The following is a 27,241-nucleotide window of genomic DNA, read 5'->3' as shown; positions in this document are numbered from 1 at the left end:
CATGGAAAGTAGTTCTCCCCCTCCATCTCAGTGGATTGTTGTTTCTGTGGCTATGACTGCACAAAAATACTTCAAATAGGAAATTAAGAAATTGGATGCATATTTCTTTGATAGAACTTAGGTTATCACAATGAGATTTAAAGATCTCTGTTTGTGTCTTTGTCACAGGTGCATGGAACCTGATAGAGCCATATATCCAGATTAAATAAGTGTTCACCTTAATTTTGAGTTACGGATGCTTGATCAATCTTGGTGTACTATCTTAAAAGTTAATGACTCAAAAGCAGTTTACATTAACAACACAGCTTTGCAAATATTTTTGTTCATGCTGGGATAAATCAAGGAATAAGAAATAGAAACACAAGGTGGCTTAGGTTCTCTGATTCTAGAGCAATAGAAATAGTCTAAAACAAGATTTTAGGTGACCAGATGCTTGAGCACATTGCAGTTTTATTGACATGAGTTCTCCCCAACATTGGGTTGGGAAAAATTCCAGTTTTGTCTTGGTTATGTTTGTTACATTTTTGTACTGCAGCAAGTCATGGAATCTTAATGCTGTAAACACGTGTTGCCCATTCTGCATTTTGAGTCTTAAAGATTGAAACTGTGAAACCTTGGCACAATACTGTGATAAAATTGCTATTTCTGCTCATGCATATGTATAATCTTGGTGTTTCTAAATTTGCTTTCGTATTCACCGAGGCAATAGGATGGATAAACGCCCTCTCTACACAGATTGCAGGCAGGTCAAACAAGTGACTAAAATTTATTAAATGCAATAAGAGCCCTTAGTACACAGTTGCTTGGAGTTTTGAGTTACATGTGACCCTGCAGCTGTACTTTGGACATTGGTTATGCAGAGTTACTGATACTATTTACTTGGGGTATTGAAATAATGTCTGAGTTACGTTCAGTAGTAGACTTCCAATGTTAGTAGAATTCTTTGTTCCTTTCTCCTTTGCTGATTTTGTATGTAAAATAATGAAAAACGAATGAGATGTATCCTGGCACATCTATGAATTACACCCATCTTTGCTCTCATACACTGGTTTCCTAACTTAAACTTCTAAATATAACATCTATATATGGAAGTTTTGCCATGGCCCTGCTATATCCTACTCATGCAAGGTATACAAAACAAAATGCTGTGTTGTTTTCTCAGTCTGACTTGTGATGCATTCTCCCTTTTTTCTTTGCTGTTCTATCAGCTGAAGAGTCCTGAGGCACACAGTTGTCTGCCAAAATCCCTTGACCTATGCTTTCTAAAAACATGAGTTGGGTTTGCTCACTCAGTCTTGGTCAGTGGCTGACGCCTATTCTTTAAAGTACCTTCTGTGCAAAGGTGCTTTTTGAAAACATGCTTTTAATGACAGTTGCAAGTCACTTTTATTTTGTAATGATATGTGTGCAACCCACAGCTTTCTTCATTTGATGCAAACTGCTACAAAATTATGACAATTGAAAGCTATGAAAATGACTTCAAGTTCTATCGCACTTCACTTCACTCCACTCCACTTTTCAAGTTAAGCTGGTGATTGTTGAGATTTATTGGGAGAGAATTTTGTCGGAAATTGACGTGGCTGGAAAACTCTAAATGGGGAGAGAGAGAGAGTGGATGTTTGTCTTTTGAACCCATATTTCCACTTCCACTGAGATATTTAGGTGAATGTCTGAATGTGCAAAAACATGGAATCCCTCAGGAAGTAGGATGCTCACTTGATAGATTTGTTGATTTGAATTGCGCATTTTAAATGCTTGAAAAACATGAAAGCAAAGTTTTAAGAATTTGATATAATAGACCTTTGTGTTAACACATTTGTTACTTTGCCCTGTCCTCTGCTATCAAAATGCCTTTCTATATTATTTACCAGTATCATTCTATCTTGTGTTACATGCAATACTCTTAGAAAGTTTAAAATTCTGATTCAAAGACTTGGATAACAAATTGCAGAGCATATGAATATTACATTTGGAGACCTGGTTTTTGAATTGGACTGATGAATGCAAGTTCTTATTTCTGCTTGTTCTCTATGCATATGGCATTACGTTAGGCAGTGGCATTACATTGTTTCCGTTTCTAGTCATCTGCATCACTGTTAGATTATGAAGCTTGGATATGAACAATTCTCTTTTAAAAATCAAATTTGAACACCAATGCTTTTAAAAATTTTAGTTCAGAATTGTAACTTTCAGTTTTTATGAAATACTTGAACTAGTTTTAGTCTTGATTTGATAAGACAGTCAGTTGTTTGCTAACTGTTTTTGTTCACTCAGGAATTGGCTGGACCATCATTTGTTGTTCGTAGGAATGGCAATAACTGATTTATTGTCATGTGTACCAAAGTACAGTGAACAGGTTTGTTTATGAGCATTACAGGTAGATCAGAGTAAGCAAGCATGTGCAGGTCATAGGCTTGCAGGTTACTTTGCACAGGCTGTGCGTGAGGCAAGATCAATATTAGCATGATGAATATTATTGAAATAGTACATTCATCAGTCTAATATAAGACCAGGAACAGGCTGTTCCTGAACCTGTTGGTGCAAATGATCAAGCTTCCATATCTTCTGCCTGACGGAAAGGATTGCTGGAGACCATTACCAGGGTGTGCTGGGTCTTTGATGTTGACAGCCTTTGTATACAATCCTTACAGTGTGGAATCACTCCCTTAGGCCCAATAAGTCCATGCCGACCCTCCAAACGTATCCCACCTGAACCCATTCCCCATTAATCTACCTTTACAGTGCTAGCCACTGAGCCACCAAACCACCCGTAAAGCATCAGCCTGGGACTATGTATTACTAGTCCAGTGCTGTTACCAGTACACAGTTTCTCTGTTCTCATTCTACGGCAACGAGCCACGAAAATGGAGTCGATGGATGGAAGTTTGGCTTCCGAGTCGGCCTCAGCTCTACACGCTTTAATTTCTTTGGGTCCTGAGCAGAGCATTTGCCCTACCAGGCTGTTATGCACCCGGACAGTAGCTTTTGATGTTGCACCTGTAAAAGTTGGTGAGTAACCTTCAGGACACTGCAAATTTTCTGAGCCACCTGAGGAAGAAGGGGTGCTGTTGTATTGCCTTGATGATCGCATTTATATGGGAAGTCCAGGTAAAGTTGTCAGTTATTGTTGCGAGAGAATTGATGCTCTTCACCCTCTGAATACAGTTCCGTTGATGTAGCTGCGGTGTGTTCTCCTCTTTTCTTTCTGAAGTCAAGGATCTATTCTTTAGTTTTTCCAACTGTGAGAGCGATCATTCTCATTACACTATGTCACCAAGCCCTGTATGTCCCTTCTGTACTTTGTCATTGTTAGATATCCTTCCTTCATTGGTGATGTCATCAGTGAACTTGTAGATAGCGCTCGTTCAGAATGTGGCAGCAAAGCCATACGTGTACAGTAGGGGGCTGAGGGACACCCTTGGGAGGGCTCCAGTGCTGAGTGTTATTGTGGGGAAAGTACAATTACTTATCTTCATTTAATGGGTCAGAAAACTGAGAATCCAGTTGAAGAGGGAGAAGCTGAGATCAAGGTCTCAAATTTGAGATCAGTCTGGAGGTTATATTGGTGTTGACTCCGGTTCCACCTTCAATGGGCAAGAGTCTGATTTAGGTTTCCTTGTTGTCCAGGTGTGCTAGGGATATGATGTCTGCTGTGGGCCTATTATGTCAGTAGGCAAATGGTAGGGGATTGAGGCAGGCTAGGAGACTAGAGTTGATGTGGGCCATGACAAGTATCTTGAATCTCTTCTTGATTGTTGAGAACAGAGCCACTGGATGGTAGTCATTAAGGTACATTACATGTCCCACGTCAAGATGGTTAGTGGCTTGGAGGGAAAATTGCAATGCCGTTGAAAGACGCGTTTGTGAATTTGTACACTTCATCTTGTAGATGGTACACACTGCTACTACTGAGTGTCAGTGATAGAAAGACTGAATGTTTGTGGATGTGTTACCAATCAAGCAGTTTGCTTTATCCTGGTTGATGTCCAATGTTTTGTGTTGCTTGAGCTGAGCTTAATCAACCAATTGAGGACTTCCAAATTTTCAGCACTATGTCTAATAGTTTTCATCCACATTGTTTCAATGCAATACACCTGGCATGTTTCTAAACATTTCGCAATAGGTATTGAGATTCTGTGCAGTTTATAATAACTGTGGCAGAAATGTAGAGTCTTTTTGTTTTTGTATAGATAATAGCGGAGTCTCGGATGCTAAGTATGACCAAATTGTAGGTCTACTCCACGACGCAGGAAGGAACTTAGGCATGGAGCTGGAGGCAGTAGTTAAGGTCCTTAAGGAATATTTTGTTTCATTATTTACGAAAGAGAAGGACATGGTGGATGGTTCGTGTGGAGGTGGGGGAGTTATGTTGATCGTGGGCATGTCAGTATAAAAAAACGAGGTGGATGTTTTGAAAAGCATTAGGTAGACCAGGACATGATGGGATTTATCCCAGAACACTGAAGGAGGCAAGTGAGAAAATTGTTGGGACCTTTTACAAAATCTTTGTAGCCTCTTTGGCTATTCTCTAGTCATAGAGGACTGGAGAATAGCCAATGTTGTTCCTTTGTTTATGAAGGGCAATAGGGATAATCTGGGAAATTACCAGCAAGTGAGCCTGCATACTAGTCAGGAAATTGTTGAAGTTTCTGAAGGACTGGATTCCTTTCTTCTGGGGGAAAAAAAATTGCATTTTTGGTCGTAGGCAGGTGAGCTGGTGAAACGGATACAGAACTGGCTTGGCTGTAGAAGATAGAGTAGCAGTTGTGTAGTCCAGATGAAATTCCCTCAAAATATATTATGATAGCCTAGACACTAACTTTTTCTTAGTTAAAGCTAAGTATAAAGCATTGCACTCCATATGCAATTTGATTAGTCATGCTACTTGACTTTAAGCAAAACACATTTCTAGTTTACAGTTAAAAAACAAAATTAAAATAGAAAAGAATCAGCTTAACTGTAACTCTATCAAATGCTTAACTAAGTAGTATATTTACAAACTACTACTAATTAATTGTTCCAAGAAAGTAACATCCTATAAACATATCCCTGGTAAAGGCAAATGCAGCAAAATAGCTTGTCTCTCATGCAATTCTAACAGCGGAAAGATAACCCTAGCTTTTAGTTGTAACAGAGAGGCAGATAAGAGCTTCCACATCCAGCTTCAAGACCCCAGCTACTGCGACTGAACGCTACACTAGAAATCCTGGTTTTGTGGGAGCTTGACCTCGCCCATTCGGGCAGCTTAGCAGCAGCAGTGATGGCATTGTGGCCCAATATGGGAATAGCAAGTAGTGGGAGATGTCCCCGATACCTGTGGCAGCATCAAGAGCACGCAGCTGTGGTCTCCTGGACAGCGAACGAAACAGAGGACTCAGCTAAGACTGCTGAACTTTTAAACTTAAACTGGAAACATAAAGGAATTTTAGAAGGATTTTGATGTTAACTATTATCTTTTTTTTTAATTTTTCTACTTAATCTATGAGGGTAATGCTTACCTTATAATTCTTTTTCTACTTTGTGTAAAATAAAAACCTCGGTACAAAGGTACATTTGACCTAAGATTGTGCTGTATATGGCGACATTATATGCTTTTCTGTGTTCACACTTTTATACACTGTTTATCTGTAGATGGAAAGTATTCATTGCAAATAAATAGAAATAAAGTACAGAAACCTAGTCATCACTTCCTGTTTTTCTGTGTCTGAACAAATCAGTAAATTGGGGAACTTTGGTGTATTTGGATAAAATTGCTAACTTTTATGATGCCTCCAGGAAGATGGACTTGATTTTCAGTGCATGACCCCATTGAGATGTGATATAATTGAATATGACTGAATAAAAAAAAGTCATATTAAAACTTAGTGGCTGAAATGGACCATTATTCATTCCACTTCAGCCAAGTTTAATCTTTGTCACATTTTTACTACATTTTAGAGAAAACGTACTGTGTTCCACCAGAATAACTAATTTGCTTAACTAAAATGTTGGATCAGAATTATGGATTTAGACAGCTATCTTTTAATGCAGGTTTTTCTCCAAGCTTTGATCTCTCGTCCATATAAGTGAATCACTTTTTCTGTTTCAGTGGTTTCTGCAGTTAGAAGTTTTGAACCACGATGTTTTTTGGACGGTAAGGCTCCATCAGCAAAAACTATAAGAAGAGCTGAGATTTTGTTTCCTGCAGCAATACATTTGAAGTGCAATCTTAAACATGTTTACACATGTCAAGTACATCAAAATTCTGGAATTCTGTGGTGAAAGGAAAATAATAGTCCAGTTTGCTAAATTAAAATGATGCTTCTGGTAGAAAGATAATTATGCTATCTGAGGAGCTCGTGCGTCAGGCAGGTTGCTGAGCTAGGTTCAACTTAACATGCTTGGGAGCTCTATAAATAGAAATGAAAGCAGAATAATCAGCTGCTCAGTTCAATTTATGCTCAACAGGATTTCCCTTTCAGAGGGATGACAGGTGCAGCTTACACTTGGGCTAGTTAGTGTATAAAAGTTAGCCCTGCCTCAGCTCTGAGGCAGTTGACAGATACACGAGAAACCGAGTGCTGGCACCAGATGATGGGCCATTTATTTCTCATTTTTCTGTAATGAAAGAAAACTGAAATGAACTGGTTATCCTCTTACCTCAGTGGCATAAGATTTTAGTTTCAAATTTTATTGAGTTTGAACAAAACAAAATCAGAGCTATTTTTCTAGTACAATACTAAGGGAGTGCTGCATTGTTGGAGGCATCATCTTTAAGGTCAGATTGTCAGCTGGGGACTGAGGATTGTACTTGGATCAGGCACTGTAGAGCAGAGAGAACATTTTCAAAACTGTGCTGGTCATTATTGTAAAGCAAGCATGTATTTTTATTGTATGCTGTGTTCTCTCCAATCTAGTTATTGTATCTGCTAGAAACTAGTAACTGCTTCAAACCATCATTGTTAGTAAGTCTGCTTGAGAATTGACTTCAGAAATACAGTTTTTTAGTGAATGATCTGGTATTCAAAAATATCTTAGAAGTAAGACCAATTTGATCAATTGGCCAATTTGATGACTAATTTCCTTCATCAGGTAGCAAGGAGCAGTGCTTCAAATGTTTGTACATCCAAATAAACCTGTTGAACTATAACCTGGTGTTGTGTGTTTTTTAACTTTCTCCACCCTCGCCCAACACTGGCATCTCCAATGATCGATTGGTTGAAAAATCATTGCCCTCTCCAGCAAAGGTTTTGCACTTCATCTTTGGAGATGGACATATGGAAGGGAATTACGAATACAAATGGGAATGGTGTAGAGAAAATTTAGATACTTGAGTGAATAGAGGTTTGTTAGCATGAGGCATGAATTGCACACTTTGCTTCCAAGTTATAATATTGTGGGCTTAAGCTCATTCCAGATACCTAAGTACATAATTTCACCATTCACTAAAAAGAATATTCCCCTGACCTGAGGTGCTCCCTTCTAGTAAAGTGTTAAACTGAGTGTATATCTGTCATCTAAGGTGGTCTCCAAAGGTTTGTTCTATTATTCCTGGTTCATATGCATTTTTAAATCATTCATGGTAAAACAAATTATTTGGCCGGCCAGCCATTTTATTTTTTGTGATATTTTGATGTGTGCAAATTGGCTATGAACAGTGTCAACATTTAAACACACAGTAAGGCAATAAGAGTGAGTGTCTTTTTTTGGTCAGCCAGAACATTGTGGCAGCTGTGGCACAAAAGCCACCCCACATGAAATCATTCTGCAGGCAGTTTTTTCCATGCGGAAGCATTTCTTGTTCTGAGGAGCTCAAATGCACTTTTTTCAAGGTGTAACCTCCACTACCACCTGATGAAGAAGCGATGCTCCGAAAGCCAATGTGCTTCCAATTAACCTGTTGGACTATAACCTGGTGGTGTGTGATTTTTAATTTTGTATACCCCCGTCCAACACCGGCATCTCCAAATCATCAATATCCTGAATATAATTGTGAATCACTGTATAATGCTTCAGCTATACAAGAAGATAATCAACATTCTGATGTATTTGGCATTCTCTACATTGTGTATGCAAGGGCATGGGGAGAAAGAGGGGGATGTGGGTTAGGTAATGATGCTCAATGAATGAATTATTGTAGGCGCAATGCCTTTATAGCCTCGTTATACACTGTAACACTTTGACCATAGAACCATAGATTCCCTACAGTGCTGAAGTAGGCCATGACTTGTGATTGTGTCTTTGTGATCTTATTAACTGGAGCTAGTTCAAGGACTGAAGAATGTGTTCCCAGCTCCTAATTCACATGCATTGTCAAATGACAGCAATTTCTGTTCCATCATCTCTGAAACTGAAGCAATCTATTTCAAATGCAACAAGATCTGGACAATGTCCAGACTTCGGCTGACAAGTGGCAAGTAACATTTGCCCCATTAAAAATGCCAGACTTTGACTATCACCAGTGAGAAACAGTCTAACTACCACCCCTTGATGGTGTTTCCATCACTCAATTTGCTACTGTCCTGGATCCAACACATGAACAGAGTGGTTGCAAAAACATGCCAGTAGCTAAAAAGACTACAGTGAGTAATTCCCCTCCTGACTCCTAAAAGCCTGTTCATCTTCGGCAAGGCACAAATCAGGAGTGTGATCCAATATTTTCCACTCACCTGGTTGGATGCAGCTCCAACAACATAAAGCTTGACACCATCTAGGACAAGCAGCATGCTTGCTTTGCATCACAAAAATAAACGTACACTGGAGCTCAGTAACAATAGCGCAGTGCAAGGTGCACTGCAGAATTTCACCAGAGGTCCTCAGACAACACCTTCCAAATCCATGACCCCTTCCATTTGGAAGAATAATGGCAGCTGATACATGAGAACAAGAATACTTGCAAGTTCTCCTTCAAATTACTTACCATCCTGACTTAAATGTACATCCCATTCCTTCACTGTTGATGCATCAAAATTCTGGACTGCAGTGTGGGTCAACTCTCAGCAGGTGGAGTGTGGTAATTCAAGAAGGCAGTTCAGCACCACCTTCTCAAGGGCATCTAGAGAAGGACAGTAAAAGCTGGCCAGCCAGCGAGACCTACGTCCTTCAAATCAATGATGAACACTTGGGAGAGTTGGAAATCTCATCAAACCAAGACAATTCAATCTGTTCCAAATTTTACAAATGTCTCAAAGCATCTCAGCCAAGAATGTATTGATGAACACGGGCCATGACATATCCATGCTTCACATTGTTCTCTTCTTACTTGAAAGAGGTCAATGTGTTGACGGCAGTTAGCATTCTGGCTGTAATTTTGAATCTTGAATCCGCTGTATCAGCACACGCAGGTATGTCAGTGACTTTCCACAAGTGTTCTGTGTTTACGTTATCAGAGGCTTCAGCTGAACAAAGACTTGGATCTGTTGTTTGTAACATTTCTCTTGTAATTGCTGAAGATCATGTTGTAATGATTTGGAGATGCCAGTGTTGGACTGGGGTGTACAAAGTTAAAAATCACACAACACCAGGTTATAGTCCAACAGGTTTAATTGGAAGCACACTAGCTTTCAGAGCGACGCTCCTTCATCAGGTGATTGACAATCACCTGATGAAGGAGTGTCGCTCCGAAAGCTAGTGTGCTTCCAATTAAACCTGTTGGACTATAACCTGGTGTTGTGTGATTTTTAACTTTGATCATGTTGTAATTTGTTTCAGCTTTTCTGAACCAACTTGAATTTTTTGCAGTACATGCTGTGTAGTTCACCCTAATCTCAGTAGGACTTTTGCTAGACTCTAAGCTCAAAGATTCTTCTTGAGGTCATCGTACAGTTCTTTGTCCTTTTCCTTTGTACATGTGAACAATTGTGGCATGCTTCAATTCTTCACGAATGATTTATTGATCCCACCATGTTCTGTGTTATGATCGGGAGTTTCACAGCTAGCTCTGGTCCTTAAAATGTGTAAATTGCTCCTGGGATCCCACTTGAACTTTGCTTGAGAACATATGTTTAATGGCTTTGTCAACATGCACAAAACAAGGTTTTCTGTCAGGGTTTTCAAATTAGCACCAGTCTAGAAGCTTATCTTTTCACCTGTTTACAGTGGATGGATGGTTAAGTATACCCTGAAGTGCTCAAGCAGCACTGCTTAATAGATGTCCTGCTGGCATGAGAGATTCCTGTCAGCATTGAGAACAGTTGAATAACGATGTGGATGAGTGTGCAGTTTTGAGGACTTCATAGAAATTGCTTAGATCATACTGATCAGCATGGATTTGAATCTTTCAGACTTGTTTGATCCCGTGCATATTCCTTGGAATGATTTCTTAGCAGTTGATGTATCATTGTTTCCCCCGCTGTGCTGTGTTTTTCTCGTCACAGTTTCTTTCTTTTGATTGGTTCAACAAAAACTATCTTGTTTTCATTTGTATGTTCGTTAGTGTGTTTACTCTGTTTCCTGGCAACTGCCTGGACTGTTTAATTTGAAACAAAAACAGAAATTGTTGGAGGAACTCTGCATGTCTAGTTGCATCTGTGGAGTAAAAGCAGAGTTCATGTTTTGGATTCGGTGATCCTTCTTCAGTACTATCACTTGGGTTTTCTTTAGAGTTCGACTGTTTCTCAAGTCTGAGCCGGAGTTATTTGCAACACTTTTGCAAATGACAGTTAACGCATACCTGCTTTTGTTGGGGTTTCTTGTGCATCTTGGTCTCTTCAATGAGATGGTAAATTTCACTTGGGAGCAAAGTATTTCAGAATACTCCACTGCGCTCAAAACTCTGGTGATCCTAAAAACTGTGTTCTTTTGAGTAGTAGGAGAATCCATCTGCTTCCAGTGTTTAGGTATAGAATGCATCCAAGTATTTTGGTACGTTGCCTTCTATCCATTAATCATGCGGTGATGAAAATATTCCAGTGGGACTCACCTGGGTGCCACTGTTGCATTTCCCTAGACCTGCCTTCTGCAAGTGTTATAGTCAGCTCCTACCGTTGCGTTTTAAGCCCTCTTGTCCTGTATTTCTAACAGTTTTATTAAGTTTCATATTTTAGTTTTCCTTGATAACTTCAGAATTGATCATTGGGCGTATGTACTGATGGTCACAGTTGTTCTGAAAGAACAGGTATAGAGTAATGAGGCGATTGGTTAGGACCCTCAGCTCATAGGCAAACATTTTGAGATGTCAGAGTTGGTTTAAAAGCTGAACCCTGCCCATTGCATTTTGCCCAGTGTTCTTTTGTTTGGTCATCCAGGAGTGTGTATAACAACGTAGAGCTGAAGAGGACCAGCTAGCAGCGGTGGTGAGTTTTGCTTAAGCCAGAAATATCAATTTGTATTGTCTGGTTTCCTTTTGAGTGTGGCTTGTGCGTTCAAAAGAGCCAAGCAGACTTTGCACTTGTGTAGGACGAAGAGAAACAAACATACAGTTGAAAACTAAAATATTCCTTTTCAGGATAAAGGGATGCTTTTAAGGAATTCATATCCTGTGCACACAAGAATAGCCTGTTTTGAGTGTTGATTTAGAATGAAAAAGAAATTGTGGTTGACTAGTCCCACTCTTTCTTGCACATCTTGAGACTGATGGCTTGACAAATTGAGACCACTAAGAGGTTTGATCACCCACAGCGCTTTGCTTATACCCATGAGCCTACTGTTCATATAACTGTCTGGAATGCTTTTGTTGACAAGGGCATACCATTTCCTTTATTAGATGTATTGGAAAATGGTGGGTGAAGATGGGCTTTGTATCTTCCCCCTTGGACACTTGGCTCACTGGTAATCCTTGTCTGGTTTGAACTGAAAACTAACATAGTTACTGACGTGTGCCCCAGTTGTGCACAAGCACCAAGTGGAGCCACAGATGGTGCGCACTGGGTGAGTACAAGATGCAGTTATCCAACCAGTTGAATAATGGACTGCAGCTGATCTTTGAGGAAGGAACTGTCTCTATTACATGCTTCACCAACGACAAATCTAAAAGAGATTCAGGAACAAAGAAACCTGGGGCATAAGGTAATTTAAGGTGGTGGGACAGATTTGAGGAAAATAAAATATAATCAAAATCAATGTATCAATAAACACTCAAACAATACCAAAATTCTGTAGGTGCTTTTAATCAGAAATAAGGCAGTGTTGGAAACTCATGTTCACAACATCTGGTGGGATGTGGGGGATGTTTGGGAGGTATAGAGAGAGGGAGAGTGTCTGAGAAAGGGATGAGGGCACAAGTGCAGGAAATGGGAACGAAGTAGTCCTAGACCTGGTCAGCTACTAGGACTGATTTTATTGTTGTCACATATACAGTGAAGAGTGTTGACTTGCTTGCTTTACAGACAGAACGTAGCATACATCAGGGTAAAAGAGTGCAGGCACAATGTTCCAGCTGCTGAGAAGATGTGAGATCAACATTAACATTAAAGATGCCCATTCAGAACTCCAAAAACGGTGGGGAAGAAGCTGATCTTTGATCTATTTGTATGTGACGACAATCTTCCATATCTCCTGGCTGACTAAAGTGGATGAGGAAAGCATAGCTGAGGTGGGAAAGGTCTTTGATCATGTTGGTTGCTTTCCCAATGCAGCAGGAAGTATAGATGAAGTCAGTGGATGAGAGGCTGATGAACTGAGCTGTGTTCGCAGCTCTTACATTTCTTTCGGTCTTAGGGAGAGTAGTTGCAACATTGCACTGTGATGCACCTGGATAGGATGCTTTCTTTGGTTCATGTCTAAAAGATTTTAAGAGTCTTTGCGGTCATGTTGAATTTCCTCAGCCTCCTGATGAAGTAGAGGTGTTGCTGTGCTTTTGTGACCCATGTCAACATGGGTAGACCAGAATAGATTATTGATGATCCTCACTCCTAGGAATTTCATGCTCTCGACCATATCCACCTCAACACCGTAGATGTAGGAATTGTGTGGGGAAAGTAAGATGAAGCAGAAGATTAGTGTTAGATTTAATTTAAGAAACATTTAGAGCAGAGTAGGACTGTTGAGCATGTGGAGCTTTTTCCATCATGGCAATTTCATTGACAAAATTATTTCTACACATTTATTAATGCCTTTATCAATCAAGTCTCTGACTTAAAAACTCCAATTCTCCCAACATCACAGCTGTATTGGGAACAAGTTCCAGATTTCTAATTGCCTTAATGTGACAAAAGTTCCTGATGAAGGGCTTATGCCCGAAATGTCGAATTTCCTGTTCCTTGGATGCTGCCTGACCTGCTGCGCTTTAACCAGCAACACATTTTCAGCTAAATTCAAAAGGGCCCAATTCTGAAGATTGTGCCCTATTGTCCTTTATTTGACCCATCCAAGAAAAATCATTTCTCCACATAACTCAAAACATTTTAAATAAGTTATTTTATTGTACTCGTTTCATTACTTGCTCATAACGAGCAGCTGTCTTTTGTTATACTGTCCAAATATGACTAATTAGCAATTTGCTATTGTAGCCTCAATCCAGGCTCTGTTTCTATCTTTACCTCTCCAGCTCCTGCTGTGCTATTCTTCTCCCTGCTTTGCTGTTAAGCCTTTTTGACCATTGACTCTTGATTTACATTAAATTTAGCATTTGTGCAAATGACATCATCTTCAGGTGAAGTCAATTTGCCAGTCCCTGTTGCACTCCCTCCACCTTCAACAGGACACCTACTAGTTATTTTCAAAGTGCCAGAACAGGTGAAGATGAAAAAAACGTATTTCCAAGTTCAAGTCAGGACCAACAACAGAGGAAGAAAAAATTATTTGGTAAAGTGTTTCAGAAATTAAATTGACAAGTAGCATGTGGATCGAAACAGAATTTTCACGTTATTATTCAAATCATGTGCAAACTGGCTCGAGTTAACAAATGAGTGAAGTAAATGGTTCCCAGAATTCTTGAGAAAGAGGGGTCTCTGTTCGAAAAACAGAGAAACTAGCATTGAAGTTTCAGACTTGTAGCTACTATTAACCCATGTTCTCTATCCACATTGTTACAATCTATGAAGACAGGCAGCTTTTAGAAAGATATTCAAACTTTTAGTTAACAGCTGAAAGAATGGCAAGACAAGTTTTAAGATATTAGCTAACAAAAGATTAAAAGCACTCATGGCTAAATGGTATCTTTTGTAGTTGGCTTATATTATGAAGTTTAGGACATATACTGCCTTTGTTATTTAGCACAAATGAGCAAAAAACATGTTATAGGTATTCACTACATTGTCCTTTTAGGTATTCTTGTGAAACCTGTCCCAAATATTTGAGCTCCTGAAAGTTTTCTTGTGATAGTTTCTTTTTACAATCTTTGATACTGAGAGTTTTCTTGGAGATTGCTTACTGTGGCTAAAGCTAGCCAAATTTTCCATCTTCTTATCTGCTTATCAGTTTGGTATTTCCAATCCAAGCACAGGGTTCCACTCCTGAAACAGTTTGCTGAATCAGAGACTTCCAGCCTCAAGGTGTTTCATCTCTCCTGGACCCAACAGATGAACTGTGTGAACATTTTCCGGGATATTTTATTCGCCCCTCTCCCCTTGAATTGCATCTCGATGGCAATGTAAGCTTTGTCCCTAGTTTGACATTCTGATAACCTGTCCTTGAAAGCTTGACACTTTCTCAATTTGGAACTAAAGGAACACTTCAAAACACAGCCTGAGAGTTTAAAGCACAATCTGACTTTATCCAAATTTTTATGGGACTTTGCAGGACCCATTGTTAGCATGCAGGATGCTCCCATTGTCTTAAAGTGTAACATTTTTTTTTCCATTCTGCCTAGTAAAGGAAACAAGCACATTATCACAACTGTTATGATCTGAAATTGTCAAAAAAGTTCAGTGCAAATGGCTGAACATCTTCAGTTGAAAGATAAAGTGTGTTCTTAGAGCTCACATTGTGCTTCATTGAAAAGGTAGTGCAGGCTGAGGATAGAGAAACAGTTGGGATGACAATATTGTCATACTTGCAGATGTAAAAAATGAGGTCTGCAGATGCTGGAGATCACAGCTGAAAATGTGTTGCTGGTTAAAGCACAGCAGGTTAGGCAGCATCTCAGGAATAGGGAATTCGACGTTTCGAGCATAAGCCCTTCATCAGGATGAAGGGCTTATGCTCGAAACGTCGAATTCCCTATTCCTGAGATGCTGCCTAACCTGCTGTGCTTTAACCAGCAACACATTTTCAGCTCATACTTGCAGATGGGATGGCGATATTCCTTAAAGCCAAAGCAAGTGGTAGAGGTGGGTGCAATTACAACATGTAAAAGACATTTGGACAAGTACAAATGTTAACAGGGATATGAGTCAAATTCAGGCAAATGGAACAAGTTCAGTTTAGGAAACCTGCCCAGCATGGAAAAGTTGGGCTAAAGGGCCCAATTCCATGCTGTTTAACAGAGTAACTGTATCATCAACACAAATGCAGTATGCTAAATAGAAATAAGTAGGAGTAAATCGTTTGAAATGTGATTGGAGCACTAAACTGTCTGTATGTATAAGGTAAAAAGTGCTGATCTTGTGCAACTGGCTCTTGCATAGAGCAGAGTTATTGGCAAAATTAGAATTTCATTGATCTGAGATGTCAACTTTGTTTCCTGTCGCCTGGCCTGTACTTCGTGTATTTGATGTTTGCATTTCATATTTCGCAACAGCTGCCACCTTTTGCTTTGCGACTAATATTTTGATTTATTTTGAATATGGTACCTGTTTAGATGATCGTGGTCTGTTTGTTTATCAAGTTAGCCACAATTCTCTTGACTATTTACCGGAAATCTCTTAAATTTGAATATTGAACATTATGATTGTGTGTAATAGTGGTGAACAAAAGTGCACTGTTCCTTGAGTTGAGATATACTGCATCCAAACTCAATTTTTTTCTGTTTAAAGGCCTTGTCCAAATTGAAGTAGTGACCAAATCTGAGAGACAGCATTTTAGATTACTTAAATTCTTGTTTGCCTGGGTTTGATTACTCTATAAACCTCTAAATCCTCAGTAATTTGATGCATGATACATTTCTGCCTTCAGCTGTTGGAATTTGAGTTGTTATTGCTTCAATCTTTAAAACCTGCAAAACAATTGCCAAGTTGCCATCCTTTACAGTCCAGGTATTTGCACTTACTCTTTGTTAGCTTTCCCTGTATCACATTGTAGAATCCCTCCAGTGTGGAAGCAGCCTCTTGACACATCAAATCCACAATGATCCTCCAGAGAGCATCCCATCCTGACCCTTGTAGCCCTGAATCTTTTATTCCTAATCCACCAAACGTATATATCCTTTGACACTACAGACATTTGAGCATGACCAATCCACCTCATCTTTAGACTGTGGGAGAAAACCAGATTACACTGAGACAACCCATGCAGACATGGGGAGAATGTACAATCTCTACACAGACCACCTCCTGAGGGTGGGATCGAACCCAGATCGCTGGAATTGCAAGGCAGTGCTAACCACGGAGCTATCGATCTCACCGAGTTGTTCTGCTTGCCAAATTATCCTCATCTTTGAGTAACATTTCTTAGCAGTCTTATGTGTCACGATGATCACAAGACATGTACCAGCATGATACACCATTTTAATACTTTTTCTTCATGAATAAGGTAAGTAGACAAGGTCTTTGCTGTGGGGTGGAGGAGTCTGGACCTGGAGGGCATAGGTTTAGGGTGAGAGGGAAAAATTTGAGATCTAAGGGGCAACTTTTTCATGCAGAGATGGTCCATATATGGAATGAACTGCCAGAGGAAGTGGCAGAGACTAGTACAATTACAACATTTAAAAGACTTAGAGGAATATGGGCTAAGTGCTGGCAAATGGGACTAGATTAGATTGGGATATCTGGTTGGCATGGACAGATTGGACCAAAAGGACCTGTTTCCGTGCTGTACATTTCTATTACTCTCTAACTCCATTCCTTTAAGAATGGAAGAAGTAGGAACAGGAATAGACTATACTGGACCCCAAGCCTGATCATGCCTGATCTGCCTTGATTCTATTTTCCCACCCAATCCGCATATGTCTTAATTCATTGCAGGCTCAAAGGATATCTGACTCAACAACTTAGTATGAAGTTATACCATGTAATTAGAAAAGCAAATTGCAAGGGGAATGGCATACTAGCATACAAATTTCTCTGGGTTTTGATATCATTGTACAGGGCCTGAGTGAGACCATCTCTTCTTTCCTTGTTAAGAAAGGCATAATTGCATTCAAATGTTCACTGAACTTATTACTGGTATGAAGGAGTTAGCTTTTAAGGAAAGGTTGGGCAGTTGAGCCTGCATTTAGAAGCGTGAAATGTGATCTTTTGGGATCATGTGACATCCTGTGGGAACTTGACAGAATGGATACTTAAAGGATAGCACCTCCAACTTGTTGACAGACTTGTGTTAAGGGACATAAGAATAGAAGTAGGAGTATGCTGTTCCTTTCTTCTGAGCCTGCTCACCCATTGAATAAGTTCATAGTTGATCTTGTTGTGGTCTGAGCTCCATTTTCATGTCTACACTCTGTTCTTGATTCCCTTGTCTATCCAAATTCTATCTGACTCCGCCTTAAGTAAAATTGAAGACCTAGCTGCTTCTACATTGCCACACTCAAATGACTCTTGGAAAGAGGGTCATCTTTGGGGGGAGGGAAGAAAATGGCTCAGATCTTGGAGAGTTGAAAAACAACTCAGCACATGTTGAATAACATGTTGATGAAGATTCCCGACAAAGGGCTTTTGCCTGAAACGTTGACTTTCGTGCTCCTCTGTTGCTGCCTGACCTGCTATGCTTTTCCAGCACCACTGTAATCTTGACATGTTAAATAAGGCCATTGCTTTATTCTTGTCACTGAAGTAATGTCACCTAGTTCTAGTGTCTCTCCTTCTCCCAACATACCCCCCTGCCCCACTAAAAACAAAACAGTCTGAGTATCCAAACTCATCTGTCTTCTCAAGAACTTTGTTTAATTGAGAACATTACTGATTTTTCAAACCTCCATTTGATTGAATCCTTATTCGTTCAAGCTTTCTGTATAAGATAAGCCCTTAAACCTAGGAATAAGTCAGCACATTTTAAAAATTAGCTTCCTGTTTTAGATAAGGAGGAATTATTTCTCTGAAGGTTGTAAATCTATGGAAGAGGCACAGCCATAAATATATTTTGAGGCTGAAGAAAGTAGATGCTTGATTTAGAATGAAGTCACAGCGTATTGTGGGTAGGTAGGAACATCGTTGTGGCTATAGTCTGATAGCATATGGTCTTATTGAATGGTGGGGCACAAATGAGGAGTACAAAAGGCTCCTCATTTGTGTGTTCATATCCTGGTATTACAGACGTAGTTTTACCAATACCCTGTATGATTTGAGAAAAACATGCTTCCTCAAAACCATGCATATCTTGATGCCTATCCTCCAGTCCACTTGCATTAAAGGGCAGTATGTCATTTACTATCTGAAAAGGACATGGTTGAGCATGAGATGTTAAGAGTTTGTTCTGCTGACATATAAGAAATTGGATGTCCTGGGACAGTGTATTTTTCTATCTTGCAGTCAGGATGTGAAAATATAATCATACTCTGTAAATGCTGCACTTTAAGGAATAACCTAATAACATGTTATTTTGAGGAATAATCTAATCACACTTTGTTTCTGGAAATAATCTAATCACTTTACATTGTTTTGGGCGGTATGGTGACTGTGGGGGAGTGGCAAGGGGTTATGTCTTACATGCATGACTGACAATGATGTAAAACCCTGTATAAAGGGGGATGGTTTCCTTGTTCAGGGAGCTCGCTTGACGCACTCTGCAAGCATTGCAAAGAGTGTTAAATGATCCCCCAAAAGCTTGTACTTAAATCGTGGCTGTTCATGAAGTTGGCGTGTTGCATTTGCATCAAGTGTGTAAGAATCTCAAGAAGGGAACGTAACAGAGCACTTACAATGTTAATATTCAAGGCTGTGGGACTTGTGTAGACTTAGCATAGCTCCTATGTGGTATGATTCTGATTCACTTGCTGCTTGTACCTACCTGTTAACTTAATGTTTCTCATATGTGCACACCCAAGTGTTGTACAAGTTTTAGACTTTTTTTTAAAAGGGGATGGTTTTCTGTTGACCAAAGTGAATAAGTTGAGACTTCTCCTCGGTTAAATTCCACCTGTCAGGTTGCTGCAAACTTGCAGAGCTTGTCTGTATATTTGTTTCATCCTCATTTCATGTCCTTTATAGAAGTCGTAGACTTCAATTCCTCCGAGCCCCTCTCTTGCTTTTTGCAATCTGTGAACTCAAACACTGAGCAATTAAGACATAAAACGTGGGAGCGAAATTAGGCCATTCAGCCCATCAAGTATAGACTTCCATTCAATCATAGTTGATATGCTGTTTAACCCTATACTACTGCTTTCTCCCTGTCCCTTACCAATCCAAACCTATTTATCCTTAAATACAATCAATGTCTTGGCTCCACAGCTCTCTGTAGCAATCAGTTCCACAGACCAACCATCCCCAGCTGAAGAAATTTCTCCTCATCTCCATTCTAAAGGGTTGTCCTTTCACTCTGAGGATGTGCCTCTGGGTCTTAGTCTCTTCTGCGAGTGGAAAAATGTGCACATGCACTCTGTCCAGGCCTATCAGTATTCTGTACATTCAAATGAAATACTTTATCATCCTTCTAAACTTCATTGAGTACAGACCCAGACTCCTCAACTGTTCACATGACAAGCCCTTTATCCCTGGGATCATTCTTAGAAACCTCTTGTGGTTCAGGACTCAATTATTCTAGAGATGTGTAGTAATGTTTCTGAACTGGTTAATTAAAAAAGATCTGTCCAGGTCTTAGCCAGGGTAGATCAATCGATTAAATGTAAACTGGCTGAATCCATCCTGAAATGATTATTAGTCAGTAAAGATACAGGTAATTAATGTTATTTTGCAAGTGCCTAGATATTTGTCTCATTGCAAATGTGTTGATCATGGTCTGAACAAGCCCAAATGGACTGAATTGACAGACTGTTCACTTGTCTGACTTCTACATGAGGTCAGTTTTTTAATGAGCACCACTAAGGATAAATGATTTTTTGTATCAGCAAGTCTGCCCGGTTCGCACTGATAGCGAAGTAGAAGTCACAAGTAAACATGAAAGCACTTCACTTTGTCACCCTCCTGAGCTGCCCAATAATTTCATGCATAAGATTGACAAGAAATTTGTTGGGTTCCTCCAAAGCCAAGTTTTCTATTTTTTTTCACATTTTTCTAATAATTAGTTTTCCTTGACTGACTTGGTCCAACTTTAATGTGTTCTAAAATAGAGCAACACGTTTTGGCTACAAGTTGCAACAGGTACCAGTATATCTTGAGTGGCGGTCTGTGCTCTGTATGCGTGGTTATATGAAGTGGCCTTAAACTGTATACAACATGTGCAGTGTGTCAAAGTTGTTCAGATAGTATCACAAATGTTGTTTTTTGCCTCCAATACTAGTAGTGGCTATAAAACCTTGAAGCTGTGTTTAAAACTTTGTCCCATGACTTCATGCTAAGTGCCTGCGTATGGTTTTTTTAAATAAAAATTCAAAATTTAGTTTATTTATATTTTTGTGGTTGTCGAGGCTGCTCTAAGTGAATATACCAGTAGAATATAACTACATTTTTTTTCCCCCACTCCCTGCCTTGCCATCAGCTGGAGTGTGATTGCAAATTCATGTCACATTCAATTCAGCAAGTGAGGGACTATTATGACTATTTAGGTAACACATTGTAAATCGAGCCCTGCTTTTCCTGGACCAAATGTTTAATGCTAGTTTTAAGGCAAATCCCCTTATCCCAGATAACCCCACTGAAAGGGAACTATTTAAGTTGTTTTTGTGTATGTCTTGTGCTTCATACAAAGCAACCCTATGTCTCTTCTAAGATGTTAACTGGCTACCAGCAGTTAACCAAGCATAATCCCAAGTTGAATGTCACATTTGTTGAGACCTGATGTGTCTCAATACTAGGTATTGACTGCTTTTTGGCCTATCGTAATTTCAATTCTAGCGGCTGGTTGCAATGTATAAATGACATAATTCTTTTTCAAATTACCTTGGAATTGAAAGCGTGGTATGATAGTGGAGTCTTCAGCAGCACCACATGTGAAGCCTCAAAATGCAATCACAGTGAGTCCAGGTTTGGGAAGCATTGCTTTAAACATCCTGGAAACTGCTTTCAGTATGAATAGTTTTTTATTATGTATTGCAACACACTTTAACTCTTGTATTTTCTCCACATTTATTTGCCACTGCATAGCATAGAATTAACAAATGTTAATTTACTTTTGTAGGCAGAAGCCAGGCTTGCAGCGAAGCGGGCAGCCCGAGCAGAAGCTCGAGATATCCGAATGAAAGAACTGGAACGACAGCAGAAAGAGGTACAAGCAGATGTCATGATATATTGAAATGTGTAGTTGCTGGAGGAAAGACTGAGGTGATGACCCAAGAAAAATGTGTACCCCTCAGGCGGTCACTTCAACTAGAAGTGAAGTACTGTTGCTCTGAGACAGGATAGGCAAAGACCTTGCCTGAACCAGATCTGTAAGCTCACACACATGATCTTGTTTATACTTGCATGAACATGTATTAACATGAGCTGCAGGTAAATCTATAGTGTGTGTAGTAAGTTTTTTTGTGGTCTTAGTTGTAGGAGTACATAAGAGATGAACAAAGATCTAGAATGGCAGATTAAGCTTTTGGCTTCACTTTCTCCCTCCTGGTTAGTTGTGATCGGAAGCACAAAGTCAACTGTGACGGTCAGAAACAGCATCCGTTAGAAGCCTTTCTGTATATTTGTTTACTTGCAAAGTAAAAATGTTCCTTCACCTGCCAGAATATTGCCAACTTAGTAGCCATGGAAAATACAATGTAGACAGTGAATAATTGAAGATTCAAGCTTGGGGGCAATTAGGTTTTTATTTCAACAGCTTCCATTAACTCCAATTTGCCAGCTGAAAAGGCACAATGTGAGTTCAACTGCTAGAGTGCCATTATGGTGACAAGCAAATGCTTAGAGGATGAAAACAGAGACTCAATGTGAAGCTATTTTCCATTATAAAAAGCCTGGAACACCTCAACTCCAAGATGATATGCTGTTCCTAAATTAGTTTGTATCAGTCAGGGCATAACACAAAATTTCAGCATGCTTCATCTTGTTGGCAGTGTCTCAAAGTCTCTCATAAAATAAGAGCTGATTTAAAATGGCAGAAAGCATTACCTGTGGACTTATCTTTGTAACATCGATCCAAAAACAGCTTTGAATTTTCCTATTTGGATATTCCTTCTGATGATATAGATCTAGATGGTGGCAAGGAGCAACCATGTTAAGAAGAATGAATGACCCATTCTCTAACGTTAATTTCTTTTGTCTCTTGTTAAGATAAATAGGGTTTTTTTCAATATATGGTATAATTCCACCACCCCATCAATTTAAAAGTCTTCATTCTGTGTTTGCAACAGAACATTTTGAGCTTGTGCCTAAAATCGCTTCTATTTATTTGAAATATTTGACGGCCCTCTGGTTGTAGAGCCTATTATTTAGAAGATAAATGTACTAGTTACTTTATCTTGTGGTTAATTAAGCAGTGTTCACTTGCATCTGTTAATTGCTTGCTATTGTTTGGTGGTCATGTATCCATTAGTGCATATTACTGCTTCAGGTTTGTGTGCCTTCTTGTTTTCTAATAGTTTGTGATGTGTTAAACATTTTTTTTGACCAGTTATGTTGTCCGTGTGCTTTTTTAAAAATTGCCCTCCTTGCTCATTGTTATATTTTTGGTAATTATTTTATATTTTCATAACTTAAGCTATGTAGTTGTGAAATCAAACGTTTTTGTTCTCAGAATAATGTAAATCCAGAACTCCCTGCAACTCTGAAAAAAAAATCATGAATGCTGATCCAATTCAAATTTCTTTGACCAAGATTCTAGAGGTTGCAGAAAATAGAAACAGGATAGATAAACGGAATTCAAGCTTGTCAGTAGCCAAGATCAACTTGGACAATGAAATGAATTTTCATAGCTGTGCAATAAGAAATAATTGATTAGAATACATTGAATTTGTTTAATTCATGCTACAATCAGTGATAACCATTGGGAATTCAAACATGTTCTTTAGCAATTCTGCCTTGTTGACCAATACCATACTTTACTCAACATAGTTTGAAATTCTAGGATAGAATAGTACTGAATCATGTGGCAGTCTCTATTTTTAAAAAAAGTTTCCATGCTGACACATTTGGGACAACCAGTCTTTATTTAAGATTGAATTTTGCATACCTACAAATGTAATGTAACATTTCAGTGGGAATAATAAAATGAGGTTTACTCAAACTAAAACATATAGGGTGGGGAGTCTCTCTGACAGTACAGGTTTTTGCATTCAGCACAATGTAGCTGAAACTGCTTCTTTAAGTGGAAGCAAGCTTTTTTTTTCATTTTGCGTGGTGAATTGTGGAGGATTATTGAAAACTAGATTATGTTGACTGTGTGTTTTGTGTGCAAATATGTTTTGCATATTTCTTTGCAGTGACAGTCCATAAATTGTAACTAAGTTTAGTGTTTGCATTCAATATAAAATATCTGAAGGTGCTACACAAAAATCATCTTTGTTATTAATTGAAGCAAGTCTTTTTTCTTCATTCAGTTTGGATATGCTTTAAAAAAATGCACTGCATGACCTAAAGCACTGCTAATAGCCTGCTAGGCTCACTTTGCAAAAGCTGGAATAAAAACAAAAGTAAGCTAATCGAATGAGGGAATTGAATGCAAAAGCAGGGAAGTTATGCTGCAGATATGCAGGACACTGAGACCACATCTGGAGTACTGTGTGCAGTCTTCATGTTTGACTCAGGGAAGGATGTTAACAATTGGAAGCAATGAAAAGAAGGCTTACTAGACTAATATTCACAAGTGGGTTGCCTTGAAGCAATGTGAGACAAGCTAGGCCTGTATCGTCTGATGTTTAGAAAAGTCAATGCTGACTTAATTAAAACATAAAAGATCCTTAGGAGACTTGACTGGATGGATGACAAAAGCATGTTTCTCTTGGGAGAACCTACAACTGAGGATTATCATTTAAAAATATGCAGGTACCCATTTAAAACAGATGAGGAAAAAATTTCAGAGGTTGAGTGTCTTTGGAATTCTCTAAAAGGCAGTTAATGCAGAATCTTTACATAACCCTTAAGGTAGAGGTGGATAGATTCTTGATTACCAAGATTAAAATTATCCAGGATATGCAGGAATCTAGAGTTAAAATTAAATCAGATCAGCCATTATCTTGTTGAATGGTAGAGCAGGCTGGAAGGGTGAAGTGACCTACTCTTGTTCCATGTTCATAAAATACCATGTGTTTTTTCCATTCTGCATGTTTCAATTGAAGTAATTTTTGGAGATTCGTTAACCTAATGAAGTGGCTGATTGGAACAGAATGCTCTTTTGCTTGAACACGATACTGTGCAGAAACCTTTAATGTCTTCAGTTCTCTGATCTTCAAGCAATAACTTTGGCAATAGCCTTGTACACATTGATACACATTTGTTGTCATATTAGGGAAACTGAAGAGCAAGGTACAAAAAAGTATTTTCTAGTTAACCTATTCAGAGATATTGGTACACACCGCTCGCCCAGATGGATCGTGAACCTGGGCCTCTGGCTCAAAGGTTGGATACTGCCAATGCACTACAAGAGCTCCATAGTTCACTAAAGGGCTGCCTTTTTATAAAAGTTAACTTGCACCTCAAAATGGGCACCATACAGGTTGCTTCAAAATTGGATGTGTGCATAATTGTATCCAAGTCTCATTTTAAGTGAAAATGCTTCTTCTGCAGTAGTGGGAACCAGGAGGCAAAACAGAGCGCACAAGTAATTGAATGGCAAACAGTATTGGATTTTCAAAAAATCATGCACGGTAAGAGTAAAAGGGATTGCAGTGTGATTGAGATTATGTTGACTGTATGTGTATGTGAATGCACTAAGTATGGCAATTAAGTGAGTTGTAGAGAACAAAGCAAAAACACAATGGAAATCTAGCTTAAAGGATAGGACTGGATACGAAGTATTTCTTGATGGAAGGTGTTTAAGAAAGATAACGAAGGAAATAAAGGAGGAATGTGACAGTGATGGAGAGAATATTAGTGTGGAGGTAGAAGCTATCCTGGATAAGTTTTTTTTTGATTACTTACAATTTGGAAACAGGCCCTTTGGCCCAACAAGTCCACACCGACCCGCTGAAGCGCACTGACCCAGATCCATTCCCCTACATTTACCTCTGCACCTAACACTACGGGCATTTTAGCGTGGCCAATTCACCTAACCTGCACATTTTTGGACTGTGGGAGGAAACCGGAGCACCCGCAGGAAACCCACGCAGACACTGGGAGAATGTGCAAACTCCACACAGTCAGTCACCTGAGGCGGGAATTGAACCCGGTCTCTGGCGCCCACGTCAAGAATCAAATTTTCACATTAGAACTTTGAAAAGTGTTGGCACCGTTATGTTAGATTAAGTTCTTTGCTGACTTGTTCTATCAATATCTTGGCCAATAATTGGTGGTTAGAGAATACAGAGAAATGCAAAACCTGAAAGTAATTGGAATAGGGGACTTTGTACTGCGATCTCCATGTGTATTCTGAAGAATATTCTTGTTACATATTTATGTTTTTTGCTTCTGGATAAATGAGGAAGGAGGCTTTGGTTAGATGTGTTCTGAATGAAATGGATCAAGCAAATCAATTCTGCGGTGGAAGATTCAGCTGACGATGAGCTCAGCATCACAAGATTTAAATTAGAAATTGAAGAGGGGGTGGGGGGAGCAGGGGAGATCTGGAGTTAAAATCAGTTGGAGGAAATTGTGTTTTGACGGTGTGAAAACAAATCTGGCCCAGGTAACTTAGAATTAAACTTTGCAGGCAACATTTGTGGAAAGCACTTAATAAAGTGAATGGTATTTTGGGTTTCTTACAGAATCCCTTAAGTGTGGAAGCAGGCCATTTGACCTGTTGAATCCACACCAACCCTCTGAAGAGCATTCTACCCAGACTCAACTCCCGACCCTAGCCAGCACATCCCTGGACTCTGAGCAATTTACCATGGTTAGTCTGCTGAACCTGCACATTACTTGAATTGTGGGAAGAAACCAAAGCACCGGGAAGAAAACCATGTAGACATGGGGGGGATTGTGCAAACTCTACACAGTCACCTCAGGGTGGAATTAAACCCAGTTCCTTAGTGCTGTGAGATAGCAGTGCTGAACACTGAGCCACCATGCTGCCCACAAAGAGATCACAAAAACAAGAAAGTTCTGGCAAATATTTCCAAACATTGATTTGGTCTCCATTCCATAATATTATGTCTAAATCTGGCAACACACTTGGAAAAAGGATATACAAGTATGAGAGAAGCTTAAAAAAAATTACTTAAATTGAAGATTCTAGAGCTTGTATCCTCTTTGGAGGAGAAGCTGGACATGAAATTTAATAGACCTGTTCAAAGTTCATAAAGAATCTTGACTGAGTGGATGGGGCTAAACTTAAAACTATTTAGGGTAAAGTCTGGAAACTACTTATTTTACACTTAGAACAAACATGGACACAATAGACCAAGTGACCTTGTCCTGTGATGCGATTTCTCTGTATCTATACAGGTTATTTCCAACTAGAAACTGGAAACGTTTCTTGCTTCACAAGAGTTTAAATCTTAAAGCAGAAAATGTGGTGTTGTGCTTCGTTGCATCATTGCAGTGACTGCAGGGTGGAAACATTAGCATGAGTGGCAGCCATATCCCTCCAAACCTTTCCTATTCATATCCCTATCCAAATGCCTCTTAAATGTTGCAATTGTACCAGCCTCCACCACTTCCTCTGGCAGCTCATTCCATACACGTACCACCGTCTGCGTGGAAACGTTGCCCCGTAGGTCTCTTTCATATCTCACCCTAAACCTATGCCCTCTAGTTCTGGACTCCCCACCCCAGGGAAAAGACTTTGTCTATTTATCCTATCCATGCCCCTCATAATTTTGTAAACCTCTATAAGGTCACCCCTCAGCCTCCGATGCTCCAGGGAAAACAGCCCCAGCCTGTTCAGCCTCTCCCTATAGCTAAAATTCTCCAACTCTGGCAACATCCGTGTAGATCTTTCCTGAACCCTTCAAATTTCACAACATCTTTCCAATAGAGAGGAGACCAGAATTGCACGCAATATTCCAACAGTAGCCTTAACCAATGTCCTATACAGCCGCAAAATGACTTCCCAACTCCTGTACTCAATACTTTGACCAATAAAA

General features: G+C 39.4%; 1 protein-coding gene across 13 annotated transcripts in view; it reads left to right on the top strand.

Annotated features, from left to right (window-relative positions):
- The window catches only part of lrrfip2 (leucine rich repeat (in FLII) interacting protein 2), a 139,196-nt gene that overhangs the window by 13,043 nt on the left and 98,912 nt on the right, over window positions 1–27,241 (top strand). For all 13 annotated transcript variants that reach the window (XM_060822913.1, XM_060822911.1, XM_060822912.1 and 10 more), the window contains exon 3: window positions 21,247–21,333. In XM_060822913.1, coding sequence (XP_060678896.1) covers window positions 21,247–21,333 — 87 coding nt within the window. The remainder of the gene's footprint in view (window positions 1–21,246; window positions 21,334–27,241) is intronic.

This window comes from Hemiscyllium ocellatum, chromosome 4 (genome assembly GCF_020745735.1).
Source record: "Hemiscyllium ocellatum isolate sHemOce1 chromosome 4, sHemOce1.pat.X.cur, whole genome shotgun sequence".
NCBI lineage: Eukaryota > Metazoa > Chordata > Chondrichthyes > Orectolobiformes > Hemiscylliidae > Hemiscyllium > Hemiscyllium ocellatum.
The sequence above is the reverse complement of the archived record's forward strand: the minus strand, read 5'-3'. Positions and strand labels throughout refer to the sequence as shown.